This window comes from Neodiprion virginianus, chromosome 6 (assembly GCF_021901495.1).
Source record: "Neodiprion virginianus isolate iyNeoVirg1 chromosome 6, iyNeoVirg1.1, whole genome shotgun sequence".
In the NCBI taxonomy this organism is placed as follows: domain Eukaryota; kingdom Metazoa; phylum Arthropoda; class Insecta; order Hymenoptera; family Diprionidae; genus Neodiprion; species Neodiprion virginianus.
This window is the reverse complement of record NC_060882.1, coordinates 16,281,241-16,306,175: the sequence shown is the minus strand read 5'-3', so window position 1 is coordinate 16,306,175 and position 24,935 is coordinate 16,281,241. Positions and strand designations below refer to the sequence as shown.

The 24,935-nt window shown below is 40.2% G+C and overlaps 1 protein-coding gene across 8 annotated transcripts in view; it reads left to right on the top strand.

Annotated features, from left to right (window-relative positions):
- LOC124307333 (protein groucho-like) overlaps nucleotides 1-24,935 on the top strand; it is a 133,438-nt gene that overhangs the window by 58,597 nt on the left and 49,906 nt on the right. For 4 of the 8 annotated variants that reach the window (XM_046768895.1, XM_046768893.1, XM_046768896.1 and 1 more), the window contains exons 2-4: nucleotides 8,564-8,661; nucleotides 15,071-15,134; nucleotides 24,263-24,307. In XM_046768895.1, coding sequence (XP_046624851.1) covers nucleotides 8,564-8,661; nucleotides 15,071-15,134; nucleotides 24,263-24,307 — 207 coding nt within the window. Of the gene's footprint in view, nucleotides 1-8,563; nucleotides 8,662-13,362; nucleotides 13,427-15,070; nucleotides 15,135-24,262; nucleotides 24,308-24,935 lie in introns of all 8 variants that reach the window. The other 4 variants (XM_046768894.1, XM_046768892.1, XM_046768897.1 and 1 more) reach the window with 2 other exon arrangements.

Genomic DNA, 24,935 nt, shown 5'->3' with positions numbered 1-24,935 from the left:
TATTATTTCTCATTGCGATCACTGTTACTATATTTTCTTGTGACTGTCAGTTGCGAAGAGTAATTCCAACAATATTCAAACAGTTTTTTTTTTTTAACTATACCTGTTTTACTGCATTCTTCTAGTTACTATAACAAATGAAATTTTTCTCAGTGTGTGAACTAATATTAATTTTTACCAAAATATTCATATATAGGGTTTAAATACATGAACTACGTTTTCTTCAGATTCTACACTTTACAGAGACATCAATATTATAAACAGTCGAAGCTGTGTACCTGTTACAGCGCTAATGTTACGTATAACTGCATCTCCACAAGTTAACAGTCTTCCTCTTTCAATCAAGTAGCTCATTACGCAAGAATGAAATACACAGACAATGTGTACCGTTCGATTTACGATTACTCGGTTCGATCGATTCTCAGAGACTTATAATGTCAGACGGTATGTATAGATAATGTATAGTATATACTACACCGCATGTGCCTTGTAAGTGATCGTTTACCGCTCTCTCTCTCTCTTTCTCTCTCTATCTGTACGCATATTATTAAGAAACACGAGGTGCCTGTATAGAACAGTCATGTGTCTAGGTGTGGATAGACTAGCCGCGGCTTCTCGTACCTTTCATTATGTTCTATAAAACGATTGTATCGCTTTAATTGCCGAGCACAGCGGCGGGTTAAACGGCCGTCCGGTTTTATCGCTGATGATCGCCTGTACGTTTATATAGGTACCCACGTTGTTTCCTCATATCTATATACCTTTTACACGTATACGTATACATGTGCCTACCGTGTCAGGTGTATTTCTACTCATTACGTTGAGATCGTGACGTGCCTCGCGGTAAAATAAGGCGAACTTGGATGTGCATGTACGTACGTATAGGTGGGTATACGAGCAGGAGGTACATTCGTGTTATTACACGTAAGTACGAACAACCGAGGAGAAAATCTATCTCTCTCTACCTCATCGTATGCGTACACGAAACACTTCCCATCTCCCCTTCCCCTCCCCGACACCCTATCTCTTGCATCGTTCAGAATCCCGTGTGTCCCAACGCTAATATGCATGTAGCCCATCGGCGACTGTGTTATTAGATGTAATTATACGATAAAACGTTATGCGGGCTGCGACGGAGCTGTGGAAGAAGAACGGCGAGGGACGGGGTGGGTATAATTAATAAGTGATGGATAAAAATGCCAGGCGATATGTGGGTAATGTTGATGGATCGTTGTCGGGGACGTCGTTGCTGATAGACGCGTACAACGGGGTAATAATAAAAACTTAAATTACATACCTACTGCAGCAGGCTTGCCTCCTTGTTATTTTTTCACTCACTTGTAGAATCATCGTGCGATCGTTCTGTATTTATTATTACATTATTAATTGAACCGTTTCGAGCGTTGAGTGATTTTCAAGTTTGCGCCTAGAATTAGTTAGGAACGGTTTTGGTAAATATTTTCCGAAAATTGGGAATTGAAATTTCACACGTAGGTATGTAGCGATGATCGATGAGGATCGAGATCAATATCAAACAAAGAAATATTCGATCTACTTACTATAATATTAAAAATTTTCCACTTAAGAAATAGAGACAATTTTGCAGTCATAGTCATCGTATTATAAATAGTAACTAGTCGATAAAAAAAAGTATAGTACAAACAAGTGTAGTTATCGATTGAACGACAAATTAATAATAATTGTCAAGATTTTGTCATTCTGCAAGTTTTAAAAACAATTCGAGAGATTCGTCAGCGACTTTTACTGACTTTTTTGACATTGAATTCTTAAATTTTTTGTTTCCTAATTCTGCATTCACATTAAGGTCCATTAATCGTGTATAATTCAATTATAAGAAAAACGTCTAACATCTGCACGTATTGAAATTATTTTCAACATCGTGGTTAAACTCTGCAACTTTCAAGATAAACCCAACACGGATTCTTCGTCGTTTTCTTCTTTTGACCATTCATATTTCCCCCTCGTAGTAATTGTATAACAATGGAAATCCTGCAGCGTGTCGCCGTGATAAACGAATAAAAACGCGTATCGTTTATGTAAATTAGGGACGATGCGCGCGGATGCCGGAAATCTGGTTGCGGGAATAAAATCACATCGATTGACAAGCGGGTCCATCCCCGTGGTCCTTGTATCTATTTCATCCAGGATCCCTGCATGTCTTCGATTAGTACTCGGGGTTACGCCACGGAAGCGCTGCCTTCGAGCTACGCTTTTTCGACCGATCGCGCGTCTCTTACGCGTACATTCGAAGCCTCATCACTGTGCTTCTTCCCATTCAGGCGTCGCGGCGCTGCAAACAGTCCGGCCGTCGTCACTTTGCTTTGCCTCTCCTTCTCTCTTTCCCCCTCACACACTTCCCGACCCCTTCCTTCCTTCTCTCTCTATACCCTTAGAACGCAAATCGACGCCTCTGAACATCCGGTGCTACGCCGCTTTACATCGGTCTGTCCGATGTGTCGCCTGAATGCTTCCTGTTAAAGAAAACGACGAACGCCAGGCAGTTTGCTCGCTCGCTCCGCAGGATGAGATCGTCCATGAATAATTCAGGGTTCGGTTTTCTTGGCTATGGCCTTATACCTGTAGTAATATACGGTGCATGAATGCATACGTACGTGTTGGAAAGTATAAGATATTCCTTCGGCCGAATACGCGACCTGTAGAAGCAGCACGTTTTCAAATGTGTTAAAAGTTATACGGTAGAAGACGTAATTGATGTGGACTGAATCATGGATTTTTGGATTGTTCACGTTCACCGTATTGTACGAGATTTTAATTGTTCAAAGTACGCTCTCCTCACATCATCTCGGATGCATGAGGTTCTACTGTATACGCTAGTTCAGTGAAAACATGTGTGTTGGGTGTGCTCACGTTTTATTATTTCACACGCGCGATAGTAATTTTAGAGTGGTCATTAAAACTGATCCAACCGAATTCAATTAATGCTACAGTGTCATTTATTAACGAATGAAGAGGATATTTAAACACCATCAATTTCGGGTAGGAAATCGAGAAATTTGAAAGAGATCATGTTATTTTATAATTTTTATTCAAAATGCAGATAAAATCAAATCATTCGACTTTCGTGAACCGTCGTTATTATTTGCAAATGATTTTCTTGGAAATCACGTATAGATCATTTTTTGTCTTTGACTTGTTAGTTTGTCGATCGATCAAAACATCTCGCACATGTATAATCATTGTGAGTTACAAGTTACAAACTTTTGATTTATGAACAAATACGTCACCGTTATCCACAATTTATCCTAGAAAATCTAACCCTGGAAAATATTTCATACAAAAAGAGAAGAAAGAGAGAAAAAATGTCAAGTAACAATTAATGATTTATCCGCAATGAAGAATACTGTAGATACTTGAGTTTAATACGATCATTTATTGAGACACATTATATGCTTAGTTATTTCAAACAGCAAGCGTCGACTATAAATATTTTGATAGATATGTATTTGTGTAACGATAAACATCGTGATTAGTATATTTCTACGGGTAAACCTGTAGGCACAATATACGATGATACACGTATACGTATAACGTACATCCAGCATCCTTGGGTTTGTTTATACGTCCATGGTTCCAACCACAACGCCGTCTGGGGGGACGAATTTTGCTCCTGCCAGCCAGATTTGAAACGACAGATCTGGGGCTCGAGTTCCATATAGTAGTTCCAGAGCCACGTCAAGTGCGAAGGAGGATTTCGAGTCGCTTATTCGATATGGATGACGCCGGCAGCCGCAGCCAAAGCTGCATATTCAAGAGCCGGTGAATGAAACGCGTCCTAAAGTGCTATGGATTATCCTCCCTAAGAAGAGCCTTTCCCAGTTCCCGCCTAGCTTTACGGGAGTGTGCAAACCGCAGTTCTCTCCACGAACGCGTAGAAGGGCGCTGCACACGTCGGCTTCCATGGCGCGAGTATAGATAGCGGCGAGGTTTAAAGGCCGAGGAGGCAAAGGGTGTAGGTGCAGCGTACGTAGAGGTGTGCGGCTTTCGCTAGCCATCTGCGGTGGTCGGAACTGAAACCGCGAGTTTGCGGCTTCGCGGTAACACCAAACCTAGCGCTAAAGTTTCCGTGGAACTACCCCATTTACGTAGGGTTCATTCGCTGCGCTCGGAACGCCACCGGAACCGCATTTCCACGCTACACGGAAGAGAAAAAGTTTTCGTTAAGGATACATGCGATGCCTACTTATATCCAGGTGTTCGACTTCAAGTGCACGGAATGGTCGAGAGTACCTTGGTACAATATCGCCGATAAAAGTTTCAACGCTTTGAAAGACACTTAGGGGCCGTACTTAAATTACGTAACGGAATTTGAAGAACTTTTCAACCCCTACCCCCCCTGTGTATCAGATCATAACAAAATGTCAACCCCCCCCCCCCCCCCCCCCCCCGTCCCAAATTGTACGTAATTTTTCGGAATCAAATAACGAAATAGCATAAAATTTTATTAAAATCATTTGTATTTTTCATTATTCTTTTATTTATTAATTATTAATTAATTATTAAGTGTTTTAATTACTGTAAGTTGAGTGATCTAATGCCAAGAGCTACCGCAGCGAGCTAGTTTCAAAATGTTAAAGGTTTGGCTATAACAGAATCTGGCGCGAGAATTCAGTTTGAATTTTTTTATTAATTATCAAAAAATTTTACATTCAATTCAAAAAATTACGTACAAGCATCAAAAGACCCCCTCCCCCGTATCGTAACAAAGTGTAACAATCGAGTCTGACCCCCCCCCTCCCTTACGTTTGTTACGTAATTTAAGTATGGCCCCTTATATATTCTTAAGTATAATATCGTTGTACGGAGAGGGCGAGGTGACCTGGAATTTCTTCATAAAGAACTTATACTGTCTTTATTTAAGATGCAAAATGAGACGTGTTGCGTCCGCGAAACATTCGTATTGTTTCTATCACAATTATACGTGCGGTGAAATGCAGTTTGTTATTATTTGATGTTAAAAATTATTACTTTTTTTTTAAGTCAACAACAAATGAATAAGCATTCATTGGAGAGTTTGACCGTACGTATTTCCACGTTTATACCTATAGTAGAGGTAACCAAACTTGCATGAACTTTATACGTGGCATATTTTCAAATTTCTAAATTAAATAATAAACCATACGTACTGTGCAAACTTTGATGAACGAAGTTCACTAAATCGTGTGTTTAATGGTGTTTTTTCGGCAGTAAATAGACGTTTGCCAAAATTTTCATCGCTTTTTTTTTACCGGGCTATATACACAAACTCTGGAGGGTGTATTCAGATGGCTTATACTGCGTGATATATAGTTATTAGCAAATACAAACCGTGAAATATGATAATTTTCTAATCATAGCGTAGACTTGTAGACGTCTATGTCGTACATCAAAGTCTACGTTTATAAAAACTAGCAATCTCATCGGCTGATTCATTACTCTTGTAACGCAATTAGCGCTATAGAAGCAAAAGCAAATAAAAGTCAATTTATATGGTGAAAAAGATGGTAAATATTCATGTTTCAAGCGATATCGATACGGTAAATAATATTTGATGAGTTGAAAAGTTCTGAGTTCTTACTCGAGGTGTTTAATGCAAAATATTGATGATTTCGAAGTCGGCTTTCAGAAAAATTCGGATATCCAAATTTTAACAATTCGAGAATTTGAGCATTCGAAGTAAAGATAATTGTTCAACTTCGATCTAACGGTCAGTCTGGGCGAATTTAAACAATTTGACCAGCACCCCTACTTTTCTCCCGACGTGTGAATTTAAAGAAATTTGTAATCCGTTTGGGGTGGAGGTGAGTCGTTACGTTAGCAGGTTCGACTAATTCAACTCGCGAAAGCGAGGAAGCGAGCATTGACAGAGCCGTAGGCGGGCTTTTGCAGGGAACCAGAAACTTGGTATGCTTGCGTATACATGTATAATTGTATACGTATACATATATGTAGTGTAAGTATATAGTCGCATAATAGCGCCGGGCGTAAGTGAATGGAGCTTAGCGCTAAAGCCAATAAATAAATTGGATTTTATAACGGCTTTGCGGAGACAAATGGGATCAACGATTTTGCCGATCAGCAGCCCTAGGATTTGCTCCTACGTTCTCAACGCGACTTGGCCGCCCCAGAACCTTCTTACCCTTAGTGGCTGGAGACTGTAACGAGCTAACGCTCGACAAAAATAACTTAAAACCGTACAAGCGTAATGTCTCAGCTTACATATATTTAATATTATACGTACACCGTTCTTGACACGTCTTACACCTTGGGCGAAAATTCTTTCTCGACGGTCTGTGGGTGAGAGAATCTAGACGTTTTCCATCCCCACTAATCAAAGTGAACTATAACCGTATCCAAAATGAAAAGTTGACGTTTTCACGATTTTAAGTCAGGAGAATCGACTATACATCGAGACCGAATGAACGAATTTGATGATCTTTCTCTCAATCGACGTAATTGTTCATAACTTAGATCTGATTTGAGTTACTGCAAAATACCTTAAGCCAGCCTCAACTCATTTACGAAGAAGAAATTTTTTTGTCCGGCCAAAGATTTAGACCAATTTCATTGATGCGTGATTCGTTGATTTCACATCGTCCACCCGACGTGAAATTAGATTTTCGGCAAAATCAATCGAGCCAATTTTGAGTTATTTGCGAGAATGAACATTTTTTCCATCCAAGGTTTTTACTTTCAAGATTGGTTCTTCCAGCCAAGTAGATTGTTCTTACTCGCTATACCCATACTAAATGCGAAGGTAGCATTTTGTTTTATTTTTTTTCTTTGGATTCGATTAATTACGTGAAAGGGTGTTCGGTCTATCTCTGCAACAACAAGACGTCGGTATGCCGACGCGTCAGCGGTAAAAGCCCGAGGAAACGCACACGGTTAACCAGTCGCACATATTCCTAGCTCTGCACAAACGTGCGGGGAACTAATTTAGCGTGGTATGTTTAAGCCGGAATCTCGGCGTGTTGATTCAGTTGAAAACAATCGTTCCCTTTGTAATAGACACCGGCCTGGGCACGCGGCTTGGCGAACGAGGTGGTTTAGGTTTAGGGCGGCTGTCGGCGTCGAGAAGAGGGTGCGATAGGGGGTGAAGGAAGAGAGGGAGGGAGAGGAAAACCACGTTCAGCCGGGTGTTTGTACATGGCATCGCCCTGATCGCCGAACCACGTCCAAACATCTTAAATCATCCCGGGGCAAACGTAAACACATAAAGCCACAAGCTAGACGGTCAAGTTTGAATAATTATTTAACTCTGCCATTCCCGCTCCGCCCCACCTCGACAATTCCACCAAATACGCCCATGGGGTTTATTATTGTTTCAAATTGAAAATAGATTAACGGCTATTCCCGGCGATTACAGTCTAGCTTCGGGATTTGAATATATATGCATACGTACGCGGATGTGCTGACTCGACTCTGGATATAGGAAAACATGGTCGAAGAAGATTGGCCTGATACTTTGAACGACTTTGACTTTTGTACGGAACATTGTAGACCATTTTTGATTGCATTTTCCTTGTGTATCACAGGGCGCCACAAAGAACAATGACAAATTAGATTATTTGTAAGGGGGAAAGAAAAGAATTTGAGCCTGAGATAGGAGAAAACCCATTTAAAATAATCAATTTTAATACTCAAAACAGAAAAAGAACAAAATGGAATGGCAGGAGAAAATTCATTATCGGGATTTGAACACTGAACTCAAAAGTCCCACGCTTGCGATTATTCTCGGTGTGCTGACTTTCCTTCTGCCAATTTTTTTCAATCGCTTTTCTTACATCTCCAGAACATAAATTCTCCGAATTGTAAGACAACTAGAATGCTGATAAAAAAAAAATCAAAACCTCAGGAATCATGTTTTTTTTACGCCCTATAACATACTATCAGAAGGATAAAATTTTAAATGGTCAAATAAAATAATGAAGTTAGAAATGATTTGGGGGCGTTACGCACCTACGTACCAAGAGGAAACGGCGAAACTTGAGTGTGATTGAGTAATAATTGAACTCTATTGGTCAGCGACATCTTATCGTGGCAATATTTTCGTCTACACAGTAGCGGAGCCAACTTATTCGGAACGGACAATGACATGTGAAATTCTCTCGCGTTAAGTGACGAATTGAAATTATGCTCTTATAACGACTCGTAGCAGTCACCAGTCGTCAGTTAGTTAACAATACAAGTTTGGCACATCTTCCCGAATCGCTACGCAAAGTATTTGAGATCTGTTTGATCTAAAAAACTTTGCATCACTTGCACCTTCTCCGTGTGTCGCGTTTTACATCTGAAGCCTGACGTGGCCAACCTGCATGGAAATGCGTCCAACCATGCACCAAGTTTCACGGTTTCCTCTCACAATTAGTAATTGCTACCTTATGGAAATTGCTGCCAACTTATTACGCTATTTGCAGTATTATTACTATTACACGTTCTAGTACTTTCTACTGGGTACGCTAGCATTTTCTGCAGTGTAAATTGTTGTAACAAGAGTTCGTGCTGCAGTAAATCTTATCCGACAAATTTTTCTCTGTTACAGGGTCCTCCTCAAGCGGGGCAGCCGTTTAAATTCACGGTTGTAGAATCCTGCGACAGGATTAAAGAAGAATTCAGTTTTCTTCAGGCGCAATACCACAAGTAAGTTGTTTACCGTTTAGCGAATGAATTTTTTCTGGAAAAAGTTAATCTACTATACCGGTACACAACCAGGTCTGAATATCATTTCACAAACCCTCGAAAAATGATCTCGATTTTACACATGCAGCTGCGTTGAACGAAATGAAGAGAAAAAAAAAAAATGTCCAACGTTACCCGACAACTAATATCCTCTTCTCTCAACTTGTGTCCCTTTCGCCAAGTCTCTCTATTTCTTTCTCTATACGTACGCCGATCGCCTGTCATCGCGACGTCGGGACTTGAAAACGAAATGCAATCTGCACGGACAACAGGACTGCAGAGCTTCTCGTCAACGTAAACAGTCCAGTGTCCGGTTCATTATTGGCAAACGGAAAACTCGTGTACATGTACACTTGAAAAAGTGGGCTTGTCAGTTGTCGTGGGAAAATTTTTCATAGTTTTACATTTTATGATGCCATTTCGAGCGAATTTCAATAATTTCATATTGCATAATACTGAATTTCATTCTAACGCGTTAATCTCAAAGTTGTCTAACAATAAATGCACTTTCACGCCTAAGGTGATCTGGTAATATGAAATGAATCAGAAGGATTTGCGTGGACTAAACGTTGTTTGTTTAGATCATTTTGTGCCCTGGCCAAAGCCGTTTTCCATTTCTCTCTCGAACTGCAGGATCTAATCAGGAACTCTGATCAGGCTAGGCTAGGGTGAGCTAATCAAGTCGGTGTTCCAAAACCGTTTAACCATCTTCATCGCTCGTATTATCCGAATAATCTTGAGCATGAAGCCGACAGCGCCTCGCAATCAGTTCGATTCCGTTGATCAATTCACCCACGACAGATCCACGACGATTAAGTCACTCGCGTTTACAGCGAGGTTCGGCACTCCAGATCACGTCCGCGTACTTACCTGAGTATTTACGCTGGTTTATTATATCTGTGAGTGACGCACCCGCGTACATAGCGCTGGACAAGGAGCACGCGAAACGAGCGGATGTAATTATTTGCTCAACTGGCAACTGTGCACACAGGCGAGAGGTAGGGAAACTACAATGCTGCAGCTCCGGTGACGCGATGATGCAGGCTACGCGCACTACACCCACCACATTTCGAATCCCCCTCTCTCCTCTCTCTCTCTCTCTCCTCTCTCTCTCTCGGGCAAACTTCGATACATGCACACGCGCAGGTATTCAAGCCACTATCGGCACACCTAGGCATGTTTGCGTTTACTGTTCCAAATTTTGCAAAATTTCACACGGTCTGACGCGAAATTACCAATTCTCACGTGCAAGTTCAAATGAAGTGAAACTATTAGCAGATTGAGCTTCCGAATGCGCATGCGCGAGCTTCGTCTTCTTTTCATGCAGGCTGGCCACCTTAGGATTCACGTTTAAAACGTGGCTAGTGAAAGCTACGCAGGTGGTCTGAATTATTTTTTCTTTTTTACTAATCGTATTTCAAATATTCGACGTGATTCGCGAAGGCTTGGAAAACTTTTATCGTCAACTGACTGACGATTGACAGCTGTTACGAGTCGTCGTAAAAACATCATTTCAATTTGGCGCTTGACGCGACAGACTTTGACATTTCCTGCTCCGTTTCGAGCAAGTTGGCGACCCTGTGTTGCAGACGGATATATCACCACCATTACGATCTCGCCGACCAATTGAGTTCAGTTATTTCGTTGCGCATGCGTGGTTGGCTATTCACTCTGCACAGTTTCACCGTCTCCTCTCGGAACAAAAACCTGCTTGATTTAATTACGCGTCTTAATGTCCACGGATTTGGGTGACGTATGTATTTTTATTTTTTTTTGCTGGAGATCCTGGAAATGAATTTTAGAATTTGTGAATTCTTTGATTTTCGCGACTCTTGTCGACCGATATATTTTCGATTGGCTATTATTTCGCGGATATGAAAACCGATCGTGATACTTAGAAACTCGAATTGCTTGTACTCAAAATTACTGGCTAAAAATAGCTCTACAATTTGTTAATACATTTATAACATACAAATTGTACCATAAAATACACAACATTATTTCTTACAAATTATGATAATTCGCATTTTTTAAAACAATTTCCAAAACTTCTTGCATGAAAATGAACACAAAATAAATTAAGCCGATAAGTTTAAGTAGTCTGCAGCTGCGAACGTTTGATAGCTTTCTTCCATCTTCAACGTCGTTGATATTAAAAAAAGAATGCACTCATTCCTCCTTACGTTTTCCTTGCATAATTGATGAAGCAAGCAATGTATTAATACTTTCATTTTATGCCTCGTAAATTTCAATTTCATTCCTACTTTTCTAATTATTTTTCAAATCAATCTAGTTGGTTGGTTTGTAATTACTCAAAATGGAATAAAAAAAAAAACAAAAACACAATCTAAAAACGTAAAGATATTAAAAATTTTCGCAAGTGTAGAAAAACCTGAACCTAGGCAAACGGTTTTACTTTTTATTAGGGCCATAAACAAGATCGAGAATAATGTTCGATCTAAATTTCCGTTACCGCATTAAGACGTATCCCTCGTATGTATACAGATGTAAAAAAGAGCGAGCGAAGTTTGTACACTTGTTATAACAGGCAATAAACGTGAATGTGTTATTGCAAAAAGGAGCTCAAGTTATTCATGGGATTTTTATCCTGCATGTTTCAATTTCCTTCATTGTCGATTAAACGTCGAGTCGTAACTGCAGCCATTTTGTAATCGATCGAATGGATAGAGACTGCTGTATCAATAAACTCTAAGAAAATGAACAAAAACGGTATCTCGATCATGCAACCGAATGAGGCACGTTGTTCCTGTACAGACACTCAAAAGTCTGGGTAAAGTCATACCACCAAAGTTTATCAAACTAGGTTTTTATTCGTGCAAAAGGTTGCTTGGTGCCACTAGTAGAATCACGCACGATTTGCCATTAATTGAAACTTGCTCCAAAAAATCGAGACAGGTCCTCTTTTGCAACGACACCTTTCCGTGTAATGTATAACATTGCATAAAGTGTACGTACCTTTGTTAAGAATTTATTTGATACTCGCCGCTATAAATAAGATGCCATAATTAACGCGTAGAATAATAATGATTACCGAGTGCCTAGGTATTTATGCCGGCAAATAATGTGCCACTTGTGACCACTTTCTCAAAGGATTCGTACCGCTTCCTGTCTGGAATACTCTTGCCTATGGACGTGAGATAGATCTTTTGATACACAACAAAACTCTTTCTCGCTCTCTCTCTCTCTCGCTCTCTCTCCACTGGGTACCTCCAGTGATGAATGAATTCTTCTTACCGTCCATCCCCTTCTTTTTTCCCTTTGTGTCACAGTTGTACCGCAACAAATTTTGCTCTGTTCTGTGTACGTTATATATAATATTTCATTACACGCATCGGCACAGCGTACGGATACCAAAAATAAATTCGATGTTATTTAAAAAGTTTGTTGCGCCGGCCTGTTAATGAAGAACATTCAAATTGTAGATCTTGTTTATGAAAATTAGTTAGGTAGTAGTTGTCATTTACGATTAGTTGGACGTGTAATCTTTTTATTTTTTGATAATTCACCTTCCTTTAGTCGATCCCTCGCAATACTGTTGTAAGAATATACAATAATGGAAGAATTTTTAGTACATTACCTTTGCACGGCGAAACTTTTTTATTTGTAATCCTGGTCGAACTCTTTTAGTTCACGAAAATTTATTTCTCAGAACCAATGGAAGAAAGAAATGGGGAGTCAGAATTTTAGCAAAGCCAACTTTTTGTCATCCAAAAATTGTGATGACAATAAGCAGAATTAAATTTTTCATACATCTTCCTACTTCGAATATACTCACACTTTCAATGGTGTAAAATGACATCGTTACACTGGATGTAGAAATTTTTTTTTGTATATGTTGTATAATATTATATATCTTCAACGGCTGTTTAAGGGTTACATTAACGCGAATGTAGAAACTCGTCGTAGTTTTACGTTTTATATAAAATGTTTACGTCGAATGTTTACATCGTAGGAAAGTCATTGTAAAATATTGTGAAAAAACATTTTACACTTATCGTTAACCTGAGAAAGAGGCACCGGTGATCGAGAAAATCATACGACAGTCTCGTTTTACATCAAGTATTTCCTAAAAACAAAGAAAAATTCGATTTAAATAAACAGCTGCGAATAACAAAAGAAGTGGAAAGACCAGCACAAAAAGTTAAGGAGGTGCCTTGGCAGATTTTGACATTGACGTATATATCACCAAATATTCAAGTCTACGTGTCTCGAACGCAAAAAAGGGCTTAACAGCACCGTTCTATACACAATACTGAACAAAACCAATTTGACGCATTTTCAATTGACGCAGAATTAAAGAAATGACACGAAATCCACGAATTTACTATTTCGATTTCGTAGAATCCATGCCATTTCTCCATTTCTGCATCTAACGAAAATGTATTGGATGTATTGGCGATTTTTCGCGTTTGAGGTACATGGACTTTGATATTTGGAGATTTATATCTCAACGTCGAAATCGATCAGGGCATCTTCTTAAGGCTTTATACCGTTAGCAAAATAAAAAAATAATGACTTGATTAACAGAAACTAAAATGAAGTGGAATTATATGCAATATGCACGTACAGGAAAAAGTAAACACTGTAGAAAAACATAAAAAAACAAAAAACGAATTAATCCAACATTTTCTCCCCAAACAGCCTAAAGTTGGAGTGCGAGAAATTGGCCAGTGAGAAAATTGAAATTCAGAGGCATTACGTTATGGTAAGCCGCCTCGAAAAAGACACGCACATACACTCCTGCAACGCAACATACTCAAGGAAACACATTACACTTATTCGTGCCGCGTGACTCCGTCTTTTCGAGTGAGTACTTGTGGTAACGTGGCGAAACACGCTTCCGGAACTTTCTGCAAGATACGTTGTCCACAAAAATAAATACCGAGTGGATTCTTTAGTTTATTCGAACATTTATCGTTGGTTCTTTCCGGTCACGGAGACTTACCATCTCATAGAGTCCAGTTATCACTTTACCCATTCAAGTGTGTCATCTCACGTACATGTAACTGCGTTCTCAACCGTGAACAAACAGAAAAGTTTTTCTTCAATAATTACCACGGAGACGCAATTTGAAAAAAATAATTCAACGAAGCGACGAAGATTTGTCTCGACGTGAATAAAAGCGAGTGCTCGCAATAGTGCGCAATCGTATTCTTTTACATATCCAAGGGCGAGCGGTTAACCACTCGTGAAGTCCGGTGTGCACGTTGCTCAAATTCACATGAAGTCATCCGAAGTCAGCGAAGCAACTCGAAGTCGCTTGACAGTCATTGTCAGTGAAGTTAGTCGAGTCATTCAGAGTCATGTCTTTTTAAGTTTCTCGCAGTCAAGAAGTCAAGTGTAAGGTCAATCGACGCAGCGGTTAACCCCTCGCCTGAGGATAATGTATTAAGCTCGTAGCCTCTAACTACGTATTATTGCCGCATACGTGAAAGGCGTAACTGCACTCGCTACGACATACGGCCCGTATTTAATACCGGGCACTAACACCGGCCGTGATAATATTTGTTCTCGCATCGTGGCTGCACTAATCGTGTGTTTAACCGCTTGGCTGTCCTCTCCCGTGTTATTATACCATACGAAGCTAAATTGTACCGCGACCCGACAAAAGCGCCAACGACCAAGTGATTTAACGCGTAGAATTCTTCATCTCTAATCTTTTTTCTACGCGCTTTTGATTTGTTTCTTCTCATCTTTTTTCCCTCCACTTTTTATCTCCAGAGTTCCGCCAACTTATTTTATACACGTGTGGCGCTACCGCATGATTTATAGAAGTGACCCGTTGCGATTCACGTTGTTCTCTTGGTCGTGTAGGCGCTACTATCCGTACAGCTCCTGTGTCCCCTGTCCTTTCCAAAGCTCGTAAAAAGATAGAGAGCGGATAAGTTGAGGGAGAGGAAAAGGAGAGGAGGAATTATGAAAAATAAATGCGATGACAACGCCTACCTATAATCAATCGTTACGAAACAATAACTGCAGCGTGTATCTAATTTTCAGTTGATCATTTCGAGTGATTGGATTGAGCATTTTGTCTCCGTCTATGTGCAGTAGGATCTCTGTAAGTGTCCGCTCTTTAAGTGCCCGATTGTCCGACCTTCGGGGTAAGGATACATAACGAAAGTATTAATTCTTTTTGTCAGGTTTCGAAGAATTTTTTTTCAGAAAACCCTGAAGCTTACAGGGCTTCTACTGCACAGATATATCATACAAATGACTTTGTTTTTTAGTTGGGCGTTGTTCTCTCGCTATATACATATGTACTACAAATATATATATATAGCTTTTGAATGTCGCCTGCAGTATACTAATGTCCAGCTTACACGTGCAATTTCCTGCTTGTTCTGTCCAGTATTAAATTGGAGCTGGAGAAACTCGCCCAGGAGAAGACGGAGATGCAGCGCCACTACGTTATGGTGAGTTTAGCGCGAGTGGATTTCAATATCTACCTCGATTATATTGTTGCACAATTCGATAACTGGGGCTTTGTGGATCTTTATTATTTTTTTTTTTTTTTATATAAACGGTATAAAGTATAACAATCGATCCGATAAATTTAAACGGTTGAAAAAATTTAATTTGATTTTCAAATACGTTTCCAGTATCTAGACTTACAATTAAATATACTAGGGACATTTCTCAGATAACAAATTTTTTCCGTACCTAAATCTCTCGAATATATTTTGCATTTTTCATTACAATGCTGATTCAGAAAACGATACTGTAATTTTGTTCGAATTCATAAACCTAACCGTTTTGAAATAGCGTTTCACTACTTGTCTTTTAAAAATAAAATTGGCAATTTAATTACTCAGCTGATGTTCGTTAATGTCACAAATATACAATAGAAAAATTAACTACATCAGTTATCAAAGTTTTACGGGATCGTATAAAAAAAAAAAAAAAAAAAAATGAGGGCACGAACATTGGTATTTTATAGAAGTAATCTAGTATTTTTTTGCTAGTGACTAAAGATTCAGTAGTCGAAGTAATCGAATTGTATTTTTATGATTTATTGTCTTGAAATTACACCGCATTCTAGTTTGAAGTACATATGTAATTTTATTGGTGATGGGTACAGGCTATTTTTAATTGAATAAATGACTAAAGTATTAATAACGAATTCTATCAATTATCAGTACAACTTACAGACACTGAAACATAAGTTTTTTCGCAAACAAATAGCAGTGGATGTTGAACTAAAAAATAAACTAAAATTTGTTAATTCATATTGACGATATCTGTTGTTATTGTTTATTGTTTCCCGATAGATCTGCCAATGGTTTTTTTCTTTGGCATTGTCGAACAAGTCTATTAAACGCGAAAATTGGAACAGTTGGTAAAAAATGTCTTGTAATATACACACGCAAACGGGCTTATTTTTGTAGCCCGAGAGTATCGGTATATCCACTGTTTCAAGTACGCCGAAGAAATAGATCGTCAATGATGCGGCGAGGAAAATGTGTATTTCCCCCGCGCCGTTTCTCGATTGTAAAAATTTAAACTTCCAGAGATAAGCCTGTGCATATCTTGTACACTGGATAGTCGATACCGAACGTAGCTATAAAATGGCAAGGTTATAGTAGGGGCAGACGGGAAGTAGATGATACCCTCTCAAGCATCGCGGTGTACGAGCAGATCTTTAAAAGTGTGTACAGTTTACGTACCAAATACCCGGCAGTGTAAAAGAACCAAAACGAAAGAAAATGAAAAAAAAACAACGGATTCCTGTATCAGCTCGCCTGCAAACATCTAAACGGATGAGGGGCTCTCCTGACCGTATCCGTTTAGCTCACAAAGACTCGGTCCGGATCATTACTCGACTGAAAGTCGTCTCGGTTCTTCCTCCATTCGTCGTCGAGCACCTTCTTTTCCTCTTGCGTCTTTCGCAAACGGGTTCAATCGTCGTTATGGCTGTGTTATATACCGGCGAGGAAACTGCTTGTTTTCGAGATCTAGGCTAGGCTGGGTGACGCTATATAAAGCGTATACTATGGAACAGCGATTCGCAGACACTGCTGCCGCAACATTAACCTTTTACGAGGCTTTCAAATAATTGCGTCTCTCTGTCTAAGATTTTACGACTCGTTGAAGAAGAAGAGGAAACGGTCGCCGCGACCCCAAGTATCCGTCCTGAAGGGGCGTATAAGAAGAGCGAAACGGCGGTGGGACGCTGCTGTGTTTTTGAATCTTGCCAAAGTTTAAGCAGTTTCCGCAACTTTGAACGGTAGACCGTGTGCCCCGAGTTCCGGATCCCCTCCTCTCGGTATTCTTCACGAACGAGTTGAAACCCGAATTGCTTTACGATTGGCGACACCATATATTTCCGACTATTCTCTAGACCAGGCACGTTGGCCGAAAACCCGGGGAGTCGCGGCTAGTTGAGGATGTTTTCCTCGCACGGTTCCTGCGTGTAGTTGATAATACCGAAAGCGGAAATTGATCAGAAAAATTATTGCAAATGGGAGATAATTCGGTAATGCTAACGCCCAAGATTCTTCGAGAGCATTAATTCTCTCTGAGTATCAGCAAAATTTTGATGAAAACAGCTGCTGGCTTCAGCTTCACTTGACTTGATTCGAATAAGGTGCGCTGTCGATTCACACATTTTACTGAAAAAGTTGCTTGAAGTGACATTTCATGACATTTTGTGAAAATTGTCAATTAAAATCAGTTTTCAGTTGCAAAACTTACAGTCACGTCTGTCAACAATATCTTCTTTGATCATGAAGTTGCGGATCCCTGCTATAATGTATAATTAATTGCTTTACAGTTAACTGAGGCATCATAATATCTTGTTTGCAAACTACCGATGCGGATGAAATGGCAATACGCCATAATTTTTGGTTGTGACAAGGCCAATATTTGATCAATTTTGATCGCTAACAAAAAAATACCTATACCTGATGCTATTCATTAATAATTAGAAAGCGCTCACATTTTTTGGACAGTTGCCTTTTTTACCATAGATTCCTTGCAAGTCATGTAAATGACGAGTTTAAGATTATACTTGTAAAATAAGAACTTGAGTTTTCTCAATTAAAATTTACGCGGTTCAATTCAATATTTCATGTGCATCACTCGTGAAATCCCTAGAATCGTATAAAATCATCTGAAATTTATAAAATTCTTGAAATCACACGAAGTATTCCGTAATACTGTGAAATCTGAAATCTCTGAAATAACGTGATATTCCTGGAATATCTATGAGATATCCTTCGGATTTATAAAAATGTCTGAAATCATATGAAATCTTTGAAATCGAACAGTGTTGAAATTTCGTGTACCTATACAGAAACTGATAAGGAGTGGTTAACCCCTCGATTTCCAGCGTCTTTTACCGCCCAGTCAAATATATCCGGTGGGAGGATGCGGGGTTGATTGTGATTCATATCACGATTGCTTCTTCCGCGAGAAAATCTTCCAACCTCAACAGTTAACGGGGATGTCAGCGTATATTATATGTATACCGGTTGTAGCTACTCGTTGTTACATACCAACGCGATAAGATCTTTTCTCCTCTCAGCGTCGTCGGTTTCTCGTGTCTCGCATTCTCTCTCTCCCTCTCTCTCTCTCTCTGTTTTTCTTCGTCTTTATTCCGATCAAAACGACGATGAATCCATTACTTTTACGGGTTGGATTACGAGATCAGATAACGATCTTGATTGGAGTCGTTCGATGGAGAAGGTTGTTTAACTCGCAGAGCAGCGTCGCGGCGTTCTTAGCTGCGTTGTTTAATTGAAAGAGAAAATCGAGCACCTCTCTCTCTAGCTGTCTCTCTTTCTCTCATAATTCTTCTCCAATTTCTTTCAGGTCTAAAACTTTTTATCAAATAATCTTCCGACCACTCTGGTTTGTATTCTGTATAGTTGTGATACAATTGGATTATTGCTCACATGTTTACAGTAATTCCAGTACATACTGTTACGAGATGAAATTTATACGAGTGCCGAGTTCCTTCGTCCGCTTCGTATTTGACGTTAAACTTTTCCACGTTTTTCTCCGTCTTCAACTGTCCATTTTATTCTGTTACTCTTTGAGCCAATAGAGTTTGTCAAGTACGGTTAACCCAGGCGGTAAATGGAATTCATCATGTTTTTTTCTATACCCAAGTCATCCTCCATCAATTTTTTCAAATCAAGACTGACAGGGTATAAGAGTCACAGCCAAATTGCCTCATGGTTATCCGTAGAGAACACGCTGTCCCACAACGATTGTAAAGAAACCGCCCGTTTCTCTCTCTTCCCTCGCTCTATCTAGAACTTGGAAATAGCTCAAGTTCATGGGGTGGGTTACCATCTTGGACGGAGAAGTAAGATCTTGACGGAGGCCATTTTCGAACGGATGATTAACAGTCCGTCTTGATGGCCGCAGCGGCGAGGGGAGTCCATTAATTAAAAGCCAATTACTTTGAGGAGGCGAGAGTCAAACAGAGGAGGAAGAGGACGAGGACAAGCTAAGAAGCCAAGCGAAACGGAGCGACGAATGGAGAGAGAGGAGAAGATGCGGGGGATCGGTACAAGATCTTGGGCAAGAGTATTATATATCCTTCAAGTGCCGGTAATGTTTAGAACTCTTAATAGCCAGCGCTTCTACATAATTTATTTGGTTCTTGCTTGATTAATGAGCCAGTTTCTCTCGGTCGTTTCATATTAAATATTCAGTGTTAATTATTACCATCCGTCACTCCCTCGCTCGCGCCCCTCTTGTAGTCCTTCACAATCGCGCGTCGCGTCGCTTCGCGTTTCGCTCCTACACCTACCTCGGATATTGTACCGTGTTGAAAAGACAATGAACCGTTTTTGGCTACTCAAATCGGTTACGTCTCTCTACGAAGCAATATATTGTACAAGACGAAGTTTCGTAAGTATCATTTTTCTCGATCTTTTCATTCGCAAAGTCGTAGCTTTAGGCAGGTATTTCTTTACTATTACGGTATAATAGCAAATTGAAACCACGAGTATGAATAATTACTAGAAATTTTGCACAGACAAATTGAAATACGTTTCGCAATGCTTCAAGTGTCATTTGCGTCACTAATTTTTTTTTTCCTCTTTATCGTTCGTATAGAAATTTATTACTCAATTACCGAATCTGTTTTTTTTTTTTCCAACTTTGAAGTCAAACAGGCTTAGATTCTTTTCTCGTACAAATACCGTACCAAGACAAGATGGTTTACTCGAATTAGCATGCCACAGTGTACGCGCTTATTTTCCTTAAAGAACCCTCCGTGTCCCCGGAGGGAACAACCTAACGCAGCATCTATCTAGCTAAGTAAACAAAAGTTAGCAGGGTGGGTGGATTAACGTATCGGGATTGTATCCCTACGGTGTTGAACTAATTTTGCGAAATAAGATTATAAGGATTTATAGGGGAGTGCCACATTAATCAATTGGCAAAACGTGCTTTATTTCTTTAGTTAAAGAGGATATTTTTAAAAAACACGTCTGTGATCATGTATGAAAATTTTCAGATGGGTATACTAATTTTTGAAAAAGATTATTACTTTTGAAATAAAATTCTTTGGATTTTAATCCAAGCAATCGTCACCAAGTTGATCGTTAAACGCTTGATTGTAATTTTCGTCGGTTTATTTACGCGAGAGAGATTTCTGGCGCACATCGTACCTGTTACGCTGCGACAGATGGCGCCACCTGAGCGAGGCGTCTCGCGTGCAAAGTGCACCGGAGCCAAGAAGAGGTTCGCCAGGGCATTTTACACATCTTCGACGTGTGCATGAGTAGTAAAACCGGCGTTACACGTTGCTGCCTCCTTCTCCTCGGAGTAGAGGCAGGCAGGCACGTAGAGCGTACCGACGCACGCTGTCGCGTTATGGTCGTTAAGTAATAAAATCTGTTTACTGCGGCACGACGATAGAGGTGGAGGTGCGCAGTTGAAAGCCGGAAAAGTGGAGACGAGGAACGCGGAACAACGTAGCGACGCCTGCTCGTGTACGCACAGGCTACAACCGACCCTAAACGCTCGGTCGGTATGGCTGTAGAGCTGCGTAAACCCCGGTCGTAAAATCGGATGCTGCAAGGCCTCTCGAATCCCTAGAGGGGAAAACTCACGCTCCTCGAGCCGCGGGAGATCCTCGGATCGGTACGATATTTCCTCCTCGCGCACACCGCGACACGCTGGGTTATATCCGTATGCAACGTGAAAGCTGCCTCCGACAGACTCTCGCAAATGGATATAACTACGTACCGGAATGATCGCCCTAGCTGCGAAACTGCAACGCGCGTAAAACGGCACCGCGTATGTGACGCGGTCATTTGATTCCACGACTGTATGCTCTTCTAACGGCGGGTATATACACGGGATACGTTAGTGGCGCAATGTTTAACGAAGTGTGCGCCATTCGCGCGCCTAGAGGTGTGCGAGGTTATTCGTATGCTTTTTATCCGTGCCGTATCATTTCGTCACCGTGTATCATATTCGACAGCGTATCCTGCGCGTACGCTATAGGATTTTATATATCGTGGATCGTGCTATCGGGGCGAAGGAAATTGTGGTTCACTTAACATGGTAGGAGGTATACGGCTATCGTGAAAAGTCATCGGCGTTCCGAGTGCCCTTTTTGTTCCGTATTTACTTTTTTTTAACTCCCTAACGGAGCTTAGAAGGTTAGATTCTTTTCGGTTGCTGGTCTAGGTTTTTTGTGAGAGAACGCGAGTGAAGATTCACTATTGGCGTGAATATATATAATTTTATGCGGGTGTATGGAGTCGAAATTATTATTGTATGTTTATTATGGTGTAAAAAGAGCAAATGGTTTCTATTCATTTTTATTTCTGCATCCTCGATTGATAACTTTTCTAATTTGTGATTTGCCAGGGATTACCAGCTCTTTTGCTTCGAAGACTTATCGTCCATTCTTGCATGGTCATCGGTAAAAATGAAATTTCACAAATGAAGTGGCGTTAAAAAATTCCTCACCGCAGAAACGAAAAATGTACTAGAATAAGAGCTCTTTGATTGGTTCAATTGAACCTACTGCAATTTAAAATCCATGCACGTCGATCACTCGCCTCTCGTTCTGACAGGTACGCTTATCAAAATTCCGACCTCTTCCACACTCGACATTTCATTTCGTATAATTACTACATGAAACTCTTGTAAAAGACCTAACTAATAATTTCTCCCGGCGCATAAAATGGATTCGTGTCCAATTACATTGTCACAGAACGGTTTAAAGCTGAGAACCTCTGACCGTGGAATTAGTTAAGCGCTTGATAGCCCTGGCTTGTTACACACGATGTAGGTACCTATGTTCCCAGCTGCAGAGCGGAGAAACCGGTCTGTCGTATTTTTATTTCACCTTATTCGGTTGCGTTTGTGTATCTTATTTTCTTTCTCGTTTTCTCATTCCTTTCTTCTTCCTCTCGCCTCTTTCCGATTTGGTACCGCACCAAAAGCTGACTCGTCGCTTCGTCGTTCCCAATCGACCAACGCTATCAACTTCAAAATGTCGGATTGGCAGGGCAAAAGTGTTGACACAACAACACAAATCGTTCGATTAAATAGAGGATCCACAGTTTTCTCGGAATTGAAATTGGAAAAAATTTTTATCCGCAGGATAAGCGGAAACACGAAACACTGCCGAAGTGTGTATGGAAATATATTTTTCGCCGGCTGACAAACGGAAATTGGCAGATCCAATTTGCTCGACGTTATCGTATTTGTTATTCATTTTTTGGTTCAATCACAAAATGTGAAAAAAGTTTAAAGAAATTCTCCAAGACTGTATTATTGCCGGCTAGGTGAATCCATTTTTTTCTCGCCGAGTATTATAATACGCACCAATCCTGTCAGCCGACACGTTGAACTTGCAGCGTGGCTGCTGCCATCGATCGAGAAGAAAACCTGCGTCGAAATTTCGTCACGTATTTCGAATCCACCTGCACGTTCCGTCGCCTCGCGACGCGGCTCGCAGGGCGGATATTCTGCCTGCCATACGTTTCCAATTTAAATATCACCATTCTCTTCGTCGGTTGTTACGCCGTTGTTCGTCGACCCGTGCATGAACGCGTATACACAGGTATAATGCGCACACGTACGGACGAGCTGGACGAGCAATGCCAGACGGACGTTAATCGCGTAACCGAAGCCGCCTGCGGCTGTCTCTAGATTGCCTCCGTCCGTTCACCCGGTAAAATTGGCATCGATAGAAATTACTCTCCCTGCGGAGATGCAACCCAGTATATACGTCATACACATGCGCGTGTTTTCGTATATATTACCTTCGTGTATGTGTAACTCGGGGTTACACGCCGATCGGCGGAATTACCACGACGGCTAATACGTAAGAAATTGAATCCCGATGCAGGGTCGAGGAGATCAAGAGAGCCCAATCTTGTAGTTGAACGAATTCACTTTCGATGCTTGAGAGATGGTTTATTGTGTATCGAAGCATTGAAACGGAAATAAGATATTCAGAGGGACCCGGTATTGTTTGGTAATTACAGTTTAGTATCACTTATCGTACGTGTTTTGTGCGGTCGATTACAAATGCATACGCGTAATCGGGTCGGCTATTAAAGTCGATGATTTTCAGGACTCTGGCACGTCCGAGTCTCTCTGGCTGTAATTGCTGGCATTGTTATCGTAATATGATTTCGAAAGGCATGGTGGTTTAACCGTCTAGAAATCTATCTATAACGCGCAGTCGTCACGTGGCGGTAATCTCTTGAAATCGTGTCGCTCTGGGGGTCCCCGCATATGTTACGAGGGTTTCTGTTGGGCAAAATAAGGTTGGTTGCTCAAAAATTGATACTTTTTATTATTTCTCGTTACGATATAGTCTTATGTACATTGAGTGTTACAAAATTATTGTATTCATCAACTGCCAAGATCTTTTTCAAATTAAGATAAGGATGATTCGTTTCAAATCGCTTCAAAAATGGTCAAAGATCGACTTCACTCTACGATAACTCATTTTGTTCTGAATAATAATTTCTACAAACTAACCGAAGTCTTTTCTTCTCCAGTTGTCAATTCAACGTCGCCATTTGTTGATCATAATAATAGCCGATGCAATATTGTAAAAACAAATATTAACGGTGAGAACGTGAAATAAGGCGCTTCAGCGACTTTATAAAACATCGTTTCTGTATTTTTAAATAGATTTTCGCAGTTCATTGACGGAATAATTTGATAAGAATTCAATTTGCTGCGTCGCGATAAGATTAATGAAAACTACCGATTTTCAAGTAATCAACCCGCTCAACGATTACTTTTCAACATTAACAGCGAAAAATTAACGAGAGGCTACTGTGGATTATTAATGAGACTTATGACACCAATGTCTCCCCCATCACTCTGGCTAACCCAGCATGCCATATGTAATAATATGCGCGCGGTGCATGCAAATATTCGTTGCCCTCCGAATGAGATTGCACGATGAATACATACGTTATACATTTATACACACACAGTTACACGCTAGCTTGAGACTTTTCACGAGTGTTTGTCTGTACGATCTTTTCTCCACTTCTGCTCACCAGATTAATACAATGCTAATATTATTATTCTTAATTTACAGTACTACGAGATGTCCTACGGATTGAACGTCGAAATGCACAAACAGGTGAGATATGTCTACAAATTTTTACACACCTGCGACACACGTTGCAAGACGGATTTTATTCTATACTCGTTAAAAAATTTCAATTATTTTTCTCACGGCTTACCTGCTACATGTCTTTTATTTTGGTATTGAAAATTCCTTGGTAAACAATCGAGCCACGAGAGAAAAAAATATATACGTATACACATGGTTGTAATATATTTAAATAAGCAAATGTGTATAACGAGGTGGGTTTTAGATAGGTATACAAATATACTGTTGAAAATATTGGGGTCTAACCGCGAGACATCGAGACGGACGAACGATGATCTGTCGCGTACAGTTTGGCCTTTTCGTCGACGACGTCGTCGTCGTGTCTACATATATATTTTAATCGAGTACCACTCAAAACTTCCAAGCACGTTTCGCTCGGGTCTGTATACATAACCATATATATAGTATCACGATCCGCGTTTCTGTTTAAAGAATCTTACGAGCTCAAGATCGTATGGGACGAGTGAAACTTGGGAAAAACGCTGTGACAAAATACTGACCGTAAAATAATTGTTTGTTATCCACTTTGGTCGATTTTACCGGGGAATTGATTATTGATTTTTGACGCGTGATTTGAATCTCGACGAAAATAAAT